The sequence below is a fragment of the Parasteatoda tepidariorum genome, chromosome 11 (genome assembly GCF_982258835.1).
Source record: "Parasteatoda tepidariorum strain Cologne lab strain chromosome 11, Ptep-v5.0, whole genome shotgun sequence".
Taxonomy (NCBI): domain Eukaryota; kingdom Metazoa; phylum Arthropoda; class Arachnida; order Araneae; family Theridiidae; genus Parasteatoda; species Parasteatoda tepidariorum.
The window spans coordinates 81,670,951-81,684,733 of record NC_141765.1 but is presented as its reverse complement, the minus strand read 5'-3'; the positions used below and the strand labels follow the sequence as shown (position 1 = coordinate 81,684,733).

Sequence of the window (13,783 nt, the reverse complement as noted above, 5' to 3'; positions counted from 1 at the left end):
CAATTAGTTGTTTTTGAAATATTGCGCAATCGAGATAATGTTTGGCGAAGAAAACTACTCACCAAGCGAGCCAATATAAAGTGAGCTGGATAGAGACAACACATGACGATAACTATCTTACTTCAAATGCCAGAATTGGTGGGAGGAACTTCTTCCGCTCTTATGATCACTTCGTTTTCAAAACTTTCAGTTCGAAGGCAAAAATATTTTTTTTTTAAACTTACAGTCTCCTCTCTTTTCAAATGCGCAAAATAATTCATGTAAAGAGTATACAATGTCTTATGAAATACCAAAGCTTCACTAAAAAGTTGAGATTTTAAACTTTAGTTTTACTTCATTACTGCTTTATTGGAAAGTATTTTAAATTATTTATTAAAAAATATAAAGCTACTGAAAGAATCGATATTTGAAAATTGGATCCCTCTTATTTTCACATCTTGCTTCTCCTTATTTTCACATCTTGCTATAAACGTTCTTTTAGTTAAGCGAGCAATATCGAGGGACAGACCTTAAGTAATTAGAGCAAACGATATTTTAAGTTACGAAATCAGATACAGAAGCGTAGTTTCCTCGAATAAACATGCCTTTTTTCCACCGATTCGGATTCCTAATCTCTTAATATTAACAAATTACGTACTTCGTTAAATATCTGGAGCTATTTTAGCTAATGAAAAACTTTTTGTATCGAAATAATCTAAGCACGTATTTTAGTATTTTTTAAAATCAAATATATGAATAAATAATAAAAAAATACATAAAAGACACACATACTAACAGAAAGGGAGTAAAAACCCAGGCATTCAGCCAAAAAGAAGAACGACGATTAAGTTAAAGTTTTATTTAAAAAAAATATTAATATTTCGAAATTACAATTATTATTTTCCTTAAAGAGTAAACATCTAAACAAAAACAATTTTAAATATGTCAGCCGAACTCAAAATGTAAATCGATCATTTTATGATCCATTGTAAAATCCTTTTATTGGCAATAGTTGTGGAGAGGAGGTACTTTTATTTACTATAAGTGAGAAAAAAAATAATAAATTGTTGTCCTGTATATTAAGCAGAATACTCACCAAAGCTATAATTTATTGACGGAAACATATTAAATCTATTTATTATTCCTAAAATGGAACTAATTTTTTTAATAGGTAAATATAAAAATAATTTATGAAAAAAACAATCTAATTTTCAAACTAATTTGCTAACGAAGTTTTACGGCATTGAAATATTGAAATATTGAAGAAAAAGATCACAATTAAGCACAAAAAAAATTACCATCCAATAATTTTAGCTTAAAATTATAAAAAAATTTTATTAAAAATATGAATTTAAATTTTTATCAGCATGTATATTATTTCTAATATACTTTTTATTTAAAGGCTTTAATTTTTTCTTCTAGTAATTATACTCCTCTTTTCACGGACATCAACATGTATCTTTCTAATGTACTTTTTATTTAATGGTTTTAATTTTCTTCCTCAATTAATTATATTCTTTCTTTTTCGAGCATAAACATATATATTTCCCATATATTTTTTATTTAAAGATTTTTAATTTCTTCCTCTAGTAATTATACTCCTCTTTTCACGGACATCAACATGTATCTTTTCAATGTACTTTTTATTTAATGGTTTTAATTTTTCTAATCAATTAATTATATTCTTTCTTTCTCGAGTATAAACATATATATTTCCCATATATTTTTTATTTAAAGATTTTTAATTTCTTCCTCTAGTAATTATACTCCTCTTTTCACGGACATCAACATGTATCTTTTCAATGTACTTTTTATTTAATGGTTTTAATTTTTCTAATCAATTAATTATATTCTTTCTTTCTCGAGTATAAACATATATATTTCCCATATATTTTTTATTTAAAGATTTTTAATTTCTTCCTCTAGTAATTATACTCCTCTTTTCACGGACATCAACATGTATCTTTCCAATGTAATTTTTATTTACAGGTTTCAATTTTCTTCCTCAATTAATTATATTCTTTCTTTCTCGAGCATAAACATATATATTTCTATATATTTTTTATTTAAAGATTGTTAATTTCTTCCTCTAGTAATTATACTCCTCTTTTCACGGACATCAACATGTATCTTTTCAATGTACTTTTTATTTAATGGTTTTAATTTTTCTAATCAATTAATTATATTCTTTCTTTCTCGAGTATAAACATATATATTTCCCATATATTTTTTATTTAAAGATTTTTAATTTCTTCCTCTAGTAATTATACTCCTCTTTTCACGGACATCAACATGTATCTTTTCAATGTACTTTTTATTTAATGGTTTTAATTTTTCTAATCAATTAATTATATTCTTTCTTTCTCGAGTATAAACATATATATTTCCCATATATTTTTTATTTAAAGATTTTTAATTTCTTCCTCTAGTAATTATACTCCTCTTTTCACGGACATCAACATGTATCTTTCCAATGTAATTTTTATTTACAGGTTTCAATTTTCTTCCTCAATTAATTATATTCTTTCTTTCTCGAGCATAAACATATATATTTCTATATATTTTTTATTTAAAGATTGTTAATTTCTTCCTCTAGTAATTATACTCCTCTTTTCACGGACATCAACATGTATCTTTTCAATGTACTTTTTATTTAATGGTTTTAATTTTCTTCCTCAATTAATTATATTCTTTCTTTCTCGAGCATAAACATATATATTTCCCATATATTTTTTACTTAAAGATTATTAATTTCTTCCTCTAGTAATTATACTCCTCTTTTCACGGACATCAACATGTATCTTTTCAATGTACTTTTTATTTAATGGTTTTAATTTTTCTAATCAATTAATTATATTCTTTCTTTCTCGAGTATAAACATATATATTTCCCATATATTTTTTATTTAAAGATTTTTAATTTCTTCCTCTAGTAATTATACTCCTCTTTTCACGGACATCAACATGTATCTTTTCAATGTACTTTTTATTTAATGGTTTTAATTTTTCTAATCAATTAATTATATTCTTTCTTTCTCGAGTATAAACATATATATTTCCCATATATTTTTTATTTAAAGATTTTTAATTTCTTCCTCTAGTAATTATACTCCTCTTTTCACGGACATCAACATGTATCTTTTCAATGTACTTTTTATTTAATGGTTTTAATTTTTCTAATCAATTAATTATATTCTTTCTTTCTCGAGTATAAACATATATATTTCCCATATATTTTTTATTTAAAGATTTTTAATTTCTTCCTCTAGTAATTATACTCCTCTTTTCACGGACATCAACATGTATCTTTCCAATGTAATTTTTATTTACAGGTTTCAATTTTCTTCCTCAATTAATTATATTCTTTCTTTCTCGAGCATAAACATATATATTTCTATATATTTTTTATTTAAAGATTGTTAATTTCTTCCTCTAGTAATTATACTCCACTTTTCACGGACATCAACATGTATCTTTTCAATGTACTTTTTATTTAATGGTTTTAATTTTTCTAATCAATTAATTATATTCTTTCTTTCTCGAGTATAAACATATATATTTCCCATATATTTTTTATTTAAAGATTTTTAATTTCTTCCTCTAGTAATTATACTCCTCTTTTCACGGACATCAACATGTATCTTTCCAATGTAATTTTTATTTACAGGTTTCAATTTTCTTCCTCAATTAATTATATTCTTTCTTTCTCGAGCATAAACATATATATTTCTATATATTTTTTATTTAAAGATTGTTAATTTCTTCCTCTAGTAATTATACTCCTCTTTTCACGGACATCAACATGTATCTTTTCAATGTACTTTTTATTTAATGGTTTTAATTTTTCTAATCAATTAATTATATTCTTTCTTTCTCGAGTATAAACATATATATTTCCCATATATTTTTTATTTAAAGATTTTTAATTTCTTCCTCTAGTAATTATACTCCTCTTTTCACGGACATCAACATGTATCTTTCCAATGTAATTTTTATTTACAGGTTTCAATTTTCTTCCTCAATTAATTATATTCTTTCTTTCTCGAGCATAAACATATATATTTCTATATATTTTTTATTTAAAGATTGTTAATTTCTTCCTCTAGTAATTATACTCCTCTTTTCACGGACATCAACATGTATCTTTTCAATGTACTTTTTATTTAATGGTTTTAATTTTTCTAATCAATTAATTATATTCTTTCTTTCTCGAGTATAAACATATATATTTCCCATATATTTTTTATTTAAAGATTTTTAATTTCTTCCTCTAGTAATTATACTCCTCTTTTCACGGACATCAACATGTATCTTTCCAATGTAATTTTTATTTACAGGTTTCAATTTTCTTCCTCAATTAATTATATTCTTTCTTTCTCGAGCATAAACATATATATTTCTATATATTTTTTATTTAAAGATTGTTAATTTCTTCCTCTAGTAATTATACTCCTCTTTTCACGGACATCAACATGTATCTTTTCAATGTACTTTTTATTTAATGGTTTTAATTTTCTTCCTCAATTAATTATATTCTTTCTTTCTCGAGCATAAACATATATATTTCCCATATATTTTTTACTTAAAGATTATTAATTTCTTCCTCTAGTAATTATACTCCTCTTTTCACGGACATCAACATGTATCTTTTCAATGTACTTTTTATTTAATGGTTTTAATTTTTCTAATCAATTAATTATATTCTTTCTTTCTCGAGTATAAACATATATATTTCCCATATATTTTTTATTTAAAGATTTTTAATTTCTTCCTCTAGTAATTATACTCCTCTTTTCACGGACACCAACATGTATCTTTTCAATGTACTTTTTATTTAATGGTTTTAATTTTTCTAATCAATTAATTATATTCTTTCTTTCTCGAGTATAAACATATATATTTCCCATATATTTTTTATTTAAAGATTTTTAATTTCTTCCTCTAGTAATTATACTCCTCTTTTCACGGACATCAACATGTATCTTTTCAATGTACTTTTTATTTAATGGTTTTAATTTTTCTAATCAATTAATTATATTCTTTCTTTTTCGAGTATAAACATATATATTTCCCATATATTTTTTATTTAAAGATTTTTAATTTCTTCCTCTAGTAATTATACTCCTCTTTTCACGGACATCAACATGTATCTTTCTAATGTAATTTTTATTTACAGGTTTCAATTTTCTTCCTCAATTAATTATATTCTTTCTTTCTCGAGCATAAACATATATATTTCTATATATTTTTTATTTAAAGATTGTTAATTTCTTCCTCTAGTAATTATACTCCTCTTTTCACGGACATCAACATGTATCTTTTCAATGTACTTTTTATTTAATGGTTTTAATTTTTCTAATCAATTAATTATATTCTTTCTTTCTCGAGTATAAACATATATATTTCCCATATATTTTTTATTTAAAGATTTTTAATTTCTTCCTCTAGTAATTATACTCCTCTTTTCACGGACATCAACATGTATCTTTTCAATGTACTTTTTATTTAATGGTTTTAATTTTTCTAATCAATTAATTATATTCTTTCTTTCTCGAGTATAAACATATATATTTCCCATATATTTTTTATTTAAAGATTTTTAATTTCTTCCTCTAGTAATTATACTCCTCTTTTCACGGACATCAACATGTATCTTTCCAATGTAATTTTTATTTACAGGTTTCAATTTTCTTCCTCAATTAATTATATTCTTTCTTTCTCGAGCATAAACATATATATTTCTATATATTTTTTATTTAAAGATTGTTAATTTCTTCCTCTAGTAATTATACTCCTCTTTTCACGGACATCAACATGTATCTTTTCAATGTACTTTTTATTTAATGGTTTTAATTTTCTTCCTCAATTAATTATATTCTTTCTTTCTCGAGCATAAACATATATATTTCCCATATATTTTTTACTTAAAGATTATTAATTTCTTCCTCTAGTAATTATACTCCTCTTTTCACGGACATCAACATGTATCTTTTCAATGTACTTTTTATTTAATGGTTTTAATTTTCTTCCTCAATTAATTATATTCTTTCTTTCTCGAGCATAAACATATATATTTCCCATATATTTTTTATTTAAAGATTTTTAATTTCTTCCTCTAGTAATTATACTCCTCTTTTCACGGACATCAACATATATCTTTCCAATGTAATTTTTGTTTACAGGTTTCAATTTTCTTCCTCTAGAGATTATACTTTTTTTACGAACATCAACATATATATTTCCAATATTTTTCTTATTTAATTGTTTTATTTTCTTTCCTTAGTGATTATACTCCTCTTTTAAGGAACATTTAATTAAATCGCTTACTCCAGGCATCTACAGCCACCCACCTCTGCACGCCACTGTTCTGAACATTAATTACATCCAAATAGAACATTCTTGACTAATATTTTTAACTCAATCTTGGATGACGTCATTGATCTTTGAGTGCACTTCGCTGCATGGAAGAAGAAAAATACTGAGACCAGCTGATTTTTATGCAGAACGGCCCTGAAATGAAACAGAATATGACCCCCATTTTTTCTCACCGTTCACTTTTTCTGGGGACATACTTCCACTGCATTCATCACGTTTCGGTAATTTTATGATCATAAATTCTTCTTTAAATATTACTTTTACCGTTAAACTTCTTATGAAGAACAAGAGGGGTGAAAAATTCTCGAACAGAAACAGCAAGGAGAGAAGATTTTCCCCCCTTGTTAAGAAAAAAAAAAAATAATAAAGTGAATTCTCATTCCCGTTGGAGCTCGTAGGTATGAAGGAAGAAAATAATTCTTTTATCATTTAAAATTTTCATAAGAGGGTTAACACGGGGAAAAATTCAGGACATAAGTAATTGTAGAAAGATTTTGTTGGGTTTTGTCTATTAAATTGTACAAAAAAAAGGTTAATTTTTTCCAGTTTCTTATTTAAACTTTTTTTTCCCACAAAATTTCCTTATTTGTTACAGTTGATCACGTATTACTCCCTCTATTACTTTATCCCTCTCTTGTTTCTCAGAAGAAAAGTTTAATATTAAAATAATTTTTCCCCCTCAAAGAAATTACGACCAGAAAGAACTGCAGCAGATTCACAGTAAGGCCTTTCTGACCTCACTTGTTTTTAGTTAAAATTGTGGTTAAATATGTTTGTTCTTAAAGGGCGTTTGGGAGGAAAAAAGAGACTGCAAGTGGGAATGCGTTGACAATTAGTAAAAAAAATGCGAAAAATCCTAGGCAAAACGACCACTTTCAATGATTTTTTTAAAAACTATTTATGGAGGAAACCTTCCTCCGTAATCACGTTTTAGAACTTTTCACCTTTCTGATTCTTCCTTTTTAAACGTTTAACCATTAAGATAATACTTTTTCATTTTTTTTATCGAATTAATGACCTTAAAATTATTGAAAAGTAATAAATGTATGCAAGATTGTGTTTCCTGAAAACGATAGGGAAAAGTGAAGGTCTTATTTTATAGATCTTTTTATGAAAATATTAGTAAAAATGGTGTTAGGGCGTTTTTTTTTTTAAAACAGCAAAGCATTGTTAATTTTTTTAACTTGAAAAAAGGTAAAATCTACAAATTAAAAATTTAAGAAATTCGGTGATGTAAACAAATTACCCGTAATACAAAATGGTATTGCCGTGATTGAGACAGGAAGCTGGAATAAGGTAACTTTAATTTTCAGATAATAGCAGATTTAACAGAAAAGGAAGAAAAAAAGCACGTGCCCAACAGCTTTACATAATAATTTCAACTTTCCAAGTCTGCAAGATTCTTCAAGAGAATGAGCTTTAATGCATCATATCACTTTATTTTCACCATAATTTAACATCAAAATAATGGTGTTTTTTTTTTTTTTTTTTACATACTTAAACAAAATCAATTTTTAGCCTTCTAATCTGTATTAATTTTATTTCTAGCTACAATAGTACCTAGCGAATTGTAAGGACCAGTAAGAGCTATTAAAAAGTTTTATTTTACCTCTTAAACCATTGAAATGGTACGGTAGTCCGTAAAAATACGATCATTAAGTCAGATATTTTTCCCTTCTTCTTTCTCTTTTTTTCTCATACTGTAATTTTTTAGGATTGGCTCCTATTGGAATATTTTTGTCCTTAAAATAGTAGCCGACAATAAATTTAGTATCAAATAATTAGAAAATTTTAAATTCATTTGTTCTATATTTCCCTCTACTGTTAGAGAGACTAGATAATCTTTAGTTTAGATAGTTTAAAAAGAAAATCTTTATTATAAAATAGATTTCTACAAAGAAAAAAAAATTGCAAGAGACAGTTAAAACTTGAATGTTTATAAAAAGTGATGTTTTCTTCCCAAAAAAAATTAAAACATGCTTTTATTACCTTTTCTTTCAAAAACAATAATAATAATAATATTTACAATCTATGTTATATGTCATGTCTGGTACTATTTACTCAATACATATTTTTTAACAAACTAATCTAACTTTATTGGAAAAGGAAAACAAACACATAAATACAAAGAATATATATTCGCCGTCAAGAGGAAAATCCTGTCCAGGTGACAACGAAAAGTAATACAATAAATTTAAAATAGAAATTTAAAAAAAGTTTTCAAGAAAAAGGGCGGACATTACAATCATAAATTATTTTGCTCATCATAAGACATCATATCTGAACACTGTAATAATAGAAAAAAAAATACATGAAACTATGTAAAAAAATAACAAAGGTAACATAAGAAATTCATTTGGATTGGCACAAGACTGGTATAAAAAATCGAATGCTTCCCTTAAAGTGAAAAATGGAGGTCTAAATCGTCAATGTTCATCACAAATTGAAATAAAGCACGCTTAAAAGAAGAATATATTTGGATTTTTTGCAACTGAAATGGTAATTTATTATATAATTTAGGTGCTAAGTAAAAAAACTGTTTTCGTGAAATTTCTTTTGTAAAGTGGAGAATCTGTCTCCTTTCAGACACATTAGTTTTTAATTTGCATATTAATTTACTGTTGTGTAAATAAAGTAAAATACGAAAAAATACATTATGGCGAAATGGTAATAGGTTAATTCTTGTATATATATATTGGTAGTAGTAATACTTGAATTATTTATGTTTAGAAAATTAATAATCTTGAAGCATTTATTCTGAACTGAGATTAAAGGAAGTAAATTAGTTTTATATTCACCGCCATATATATATTATTGCGCCATAATTAATTAAAGAATAAAACCAGGAGTAATAGAGTGCTTTCACAAAATTGAAATGAATTTTATTCTTTATGAATTTTATTTTATGATAAAATTTTACTGAAACAAAACGCAATTTTTTAACTAAATTGTTAATATGTGTTTTCCGTTTCAAATTAGAATCGATATATAGTCCTAAATATTTGATATTATTTACAGATTGTAGAATATAGCATTGACAATTTCCATTAGTACTTTAACAGGAGAGAGAGAGAGTGAAACTTTAAATTTAAGTTAAATTCTGACTTTCTTAAACAGAAATAAATTTATTTAGTTTTATTTAGATTTAAATTTAAGTCAATTACTGTAAACCATTTTGAAATTACGCGTAAATCAGATTCAATTTGAAAAATTAGTTGATTTAAATCAGTGCAAGAATACAAAATTACGGAATTATCAGCATATGTTATTATTTTACCAAAAAGTTTGAGTTGACAAAAGTCATTGATGAATATAATAAACAATAAGGGTCCTAGAATAGATCCTTGAGGAACACCACGGTTTGAATAAATATAATTACTAAAATTACTTCGGATTTTAACTCTATGTTCTCTGTTTGAAAGATATGAAATAAACAAATTTAAAATAATTCCTCTGAAGTCAGCAAATTCTAATTTTTTGATTAAAAGATTGTGATTGACATTATCGAAAGTTTTGATATATCAAGAAATATAGCTACTGTTATCTTATTTTCAGCAATACTATTATGAAGAAAATAATAATTATACCAAAAGAGCGTTTTCTGTACTTTTGTCTTTAATTCCATGATGATTTTCAGAGAAAAAATTTGTATGCTTTAAATAATTATACATTTTATCACTAGAGCTTTTTCAATTATTTTAGAAAAAACAGGTAATATTGAAATTGGTCTATAGTTTGATAAGCAATTTTTATCGCCGATTTTAAAAATAGGAGTTATGGTTGCTCTTTTTAAAGAAGTTGGAAAAATGGATGACTTGATTGAGGTATTGATGAAATTAGTTATAAAATTTATATTATTGAGAGCAAATAGTTTAATTAATTTTACATTAATACCGTCATAGTCAAAGGAGTTTTTATTAGAAGGAGAATTTATTAAGTAAAGTACATCACAATCATTCAATTCTAGGAAAAAAACGATGTTAAAATTGGTGAAATATATATTTGAAAACTGTTTGAATTTAGGTTTGAGGTACTGTTAGCATTTGCAAATGATTTATTGAATTGATCAGAAAATTCATAGTCGTTTAAAATATCAGGTAAAGTAGGTGATTTGCTCTGATTACCAATAATACTATTGACAAGATCCCATTTTTGTTTATTTGAATCACAATTTAAAAATTTGATTTTGAAATATTCTGATTTTGCTGTTTTAATTAAGTTCTCAAGCTCAGAAGCTATAGTGTTGTATGCTGTTTTGTAAATAACATCCCATGGATATTTTCTAGTTTTTTTTAATAGTTTTTCCTTTCTTCGAATTAAAATCAAGATATTACTAGTCATCCAGCTATTTTTGGTTCTTTTGTTTGATTTATGCCTATATTTAAAATTATTTTTTAAATTATTAAGTTTGAAAATAAAACTTCGATATTGTTGATCAAGAGAATCTTGAGGATTATAATTAAATTTGTAATTTGACAGATAAATTATAGAGCTTATTATAGTTGATTGAAATTTTATTTTCAGTTTCCTTAATTTTACTTACCTCATCGTCATAAACACTGCAAAAGGTTGGATAGTGATGGTTTATGTCATTTATGAATATTCCGGACTTGACTGAAATTTGTTTTTACGAAGACATGATCAATGCAAGTTGACGAGGAATTTACTCTAGTTGGTTTGTCTGTGTAATTTTGAAATCCAAATTGGCATAATAAATTAATATAGTCATGAGTAATAAAATCATCACTTAGAATATCAATATTTATATCACCCATCAGTATTATATTAGGATATTTAAGCCTAGAGATTATTACTTTAAGGTCAGTTTTAAAAACAAATCAACACTAAAATCATGAGATCTATATAAAGATAGAAATAATAAATCTAAGGATTTGCTATAAAGTAATATAGATTCTGCGGAAACAAAATGTATAGTTAACTCTGAAATATCAAGACATCTTTAAAAACACAAACACCTCCTGAGCGATTATTATTTCTGCAATTAAAGTACGAATTATAACCATCTATTGAGTAAAAATTATTTTCATTTTGGTAAATCCAAATTTCCGACATAATTATAACACTTATATTTTCAATCATGCTAGAAATATGTGAAATAAAATTGTCAAAGTTGGCTCTTAAACTTCTAATATTTATATGTAGAATATTAATGTTTAACTTACAGGTTGAGGTAATAAAAAAATTTAAATCATCCAAATTTTCAATTTTTAGGCAGTCCGGCACAGATAAAAATGTTTCTTCAGTTGGATGAAATATTAAGGTCTTGAGATAATTTCACATGTATTATTTTGGACGATTCATCTTTTCTCAGGAATATTTTACCATCGCGAACCCAACAAAACTTGAATCCCTTTTCATATTTAGCCTTACGTGAAAGATAAAATAGATGCTTCAGTTAGGGAGTCAAATGTTCATTGAAGTAAACAGGCATTTCTGTGAACCTGGAGTTGACTTCGCAGGTTGTAAGTTTGCGATTTCTCAGTTTCTTTAAGAGAGCATCACGTACAGATTTGGATTTATCTTTATTAAAGTTTAGGTTTATCTTTATTAAAGCTGGGGACTCTGTGAGCGGTGATCAGATTTTCGGATATATTAGTATTCGCAACATTATCAATCTGGGATGTTGTACGTTGTATGTCTTCATTTTCACACTCGGGTAAGTTATTTATTTCAAAGTTGGATCTATTCGGAATATTGCTTGAGTTCAATATCTGCTTCTTTTAGTTCATTTATTTCCTTCTTTATTTCTGCGTTTTCTCCAGTTAACTGATCATTCTTTGCTTGTAAATTTTTGTTTACATCTTGTAGCTCTGTGATAGAATTTTTCAACTCTAGAATTACTTCACTGTTGAATTTCATTTCATCGGGTTAAATCATTGAATTTCTTAATTATTAACTCTCTTAGGTCTTTATTTTGCTGTAATATATCGTCGAGAATGTCTGGGCTAGTTGCACTTTTTATTTTCGTTGGGTTTTCTTGTGGTTTTGAACATTGTACGTAGATCCACTTTTGTTTTTTATCAACAGTAAGTCTTCTAAAAGCTCTTTCAGTGAAACCACCATAATGAAAATGAAAAACAGAATTGCATTCACCCTCGCATGTTAATCCATCCGAGTCTTCCAGAATTGGTTCTGTACATGCTTTACACAAACTTTTTGACGAAGACATTGTTTGAAGCAATATTTATGTATAGAAAGCTTGCTTACTAAAACATTAGATTGATATTTTCAAATTTTTAATAATTATAAGTGAAATTAGATTTAAAACAATGGGTAAAATCAAAATATTCAAGGAGCGAGAAAAAACGTGTGCAACAGAGGCTTTTTCTTGCAAACAATTATTTTACCGAAAGATTAAAATACACTGATACAAATAATTTCTTAATAAAATTGTTTTTTTTTTTTTTTAATTTGGAACTTTTTATTTTGACATCAAAAATCTTACCTTTGTAATATTCGAAAAATTCTGTACTTTCCTTCTATGTGGATTTGGCACAGTTTTACCACTTGAAATCAGGCGTAGACTTCTTTTATCTTTCTTATTGATAATAATACCTGACATTTATATTCTTACATCAACTTTTTCACATCACTACGATTTTGTTTAATAATTAGATAAGAATATTTGTCATCTTTAGAAAAGGAGCAACAACGGAGTGCATTATGATTTTAATCAAAGCTTTGACAGAGTAGACGATAATTTCTTTTTCTTCCAGAACTGTCTTTGATAAGTTTCTTCAGAGCAGACGATTTTCATTTACGGTGAAATAAAATCGTCTGGACGAAAGAAGTTTTGGAAACCTAGCTAATTAAAGAATGCCTTTCATTAGCTCGGTAAAAAATTCTTACTTTCAGTTACATTAACTTATTTCGAGTTTGAAAGGGAAGTTAAAGTGACTAAAATTTCTAAGTTTATCTAATCACCACTTCATTACGAGTAAAAAAGAATTTAATGATCAGTCAGATGTGGGGAAAGAGGGTGCAATCGTTATCTGTATGAATTTATAAGATCGTTATATAAATATGAAACTCACATTGTTTTTAAAAAATTTATTTTTTGAGCTTAAATAAAAGATATAAATATAATTTTTAATTGATTTAAAAATCATATAAATTGCTCTTAAAAATTATATGAATACAATTTTTAATTGATTTACTTAAAAATAACTTTTAAAAGCTAATAGGAGATGAGAATTAATATATCTCATTCTCATTTCTTTTTTTTTTAAATTCTTATTTTTTTTAAAGTTCTTATTTTCAGATGTCATTAGGCAGCTAAAAAGGGCTCAAATAAATGGGTTTGAAATGCGTGCTTGTCACAAAGTACCGTATGCCCTAAATAAACTAAAATTGTGGTTAATTTCACGTAATTGTAAGTATTTAATGTAAAATAAATATTTAATTACTTA

The 13,783-nt window shown here is 25.7% G+C and overlaps 1 protein-coding gene across 1 annotated transcript in view; it reads right to left on the bottom strand.

The window, feature by feature from the left end:
- Positions 1-13,074, bottom strand: part of LOC147801853 (protein espinas-like) — a 32,500-nt gene extending 19,426 nt beyond the window's left edge. The window contains exon 1 of the mRNA XM_087154517.1: positions 12,820-13,074. Coding sequence (XP_087010643.1) covers positions 12,820-12,936 — 117 coding nt within the window. The 5' untranslated portion in view covers positions 12,937-13,074. The remainder of the gene's footprint in view (positions 1-12,819) is intronic.
- Positions 13,075-13,783: the final 709 nt, after the last annotated feature.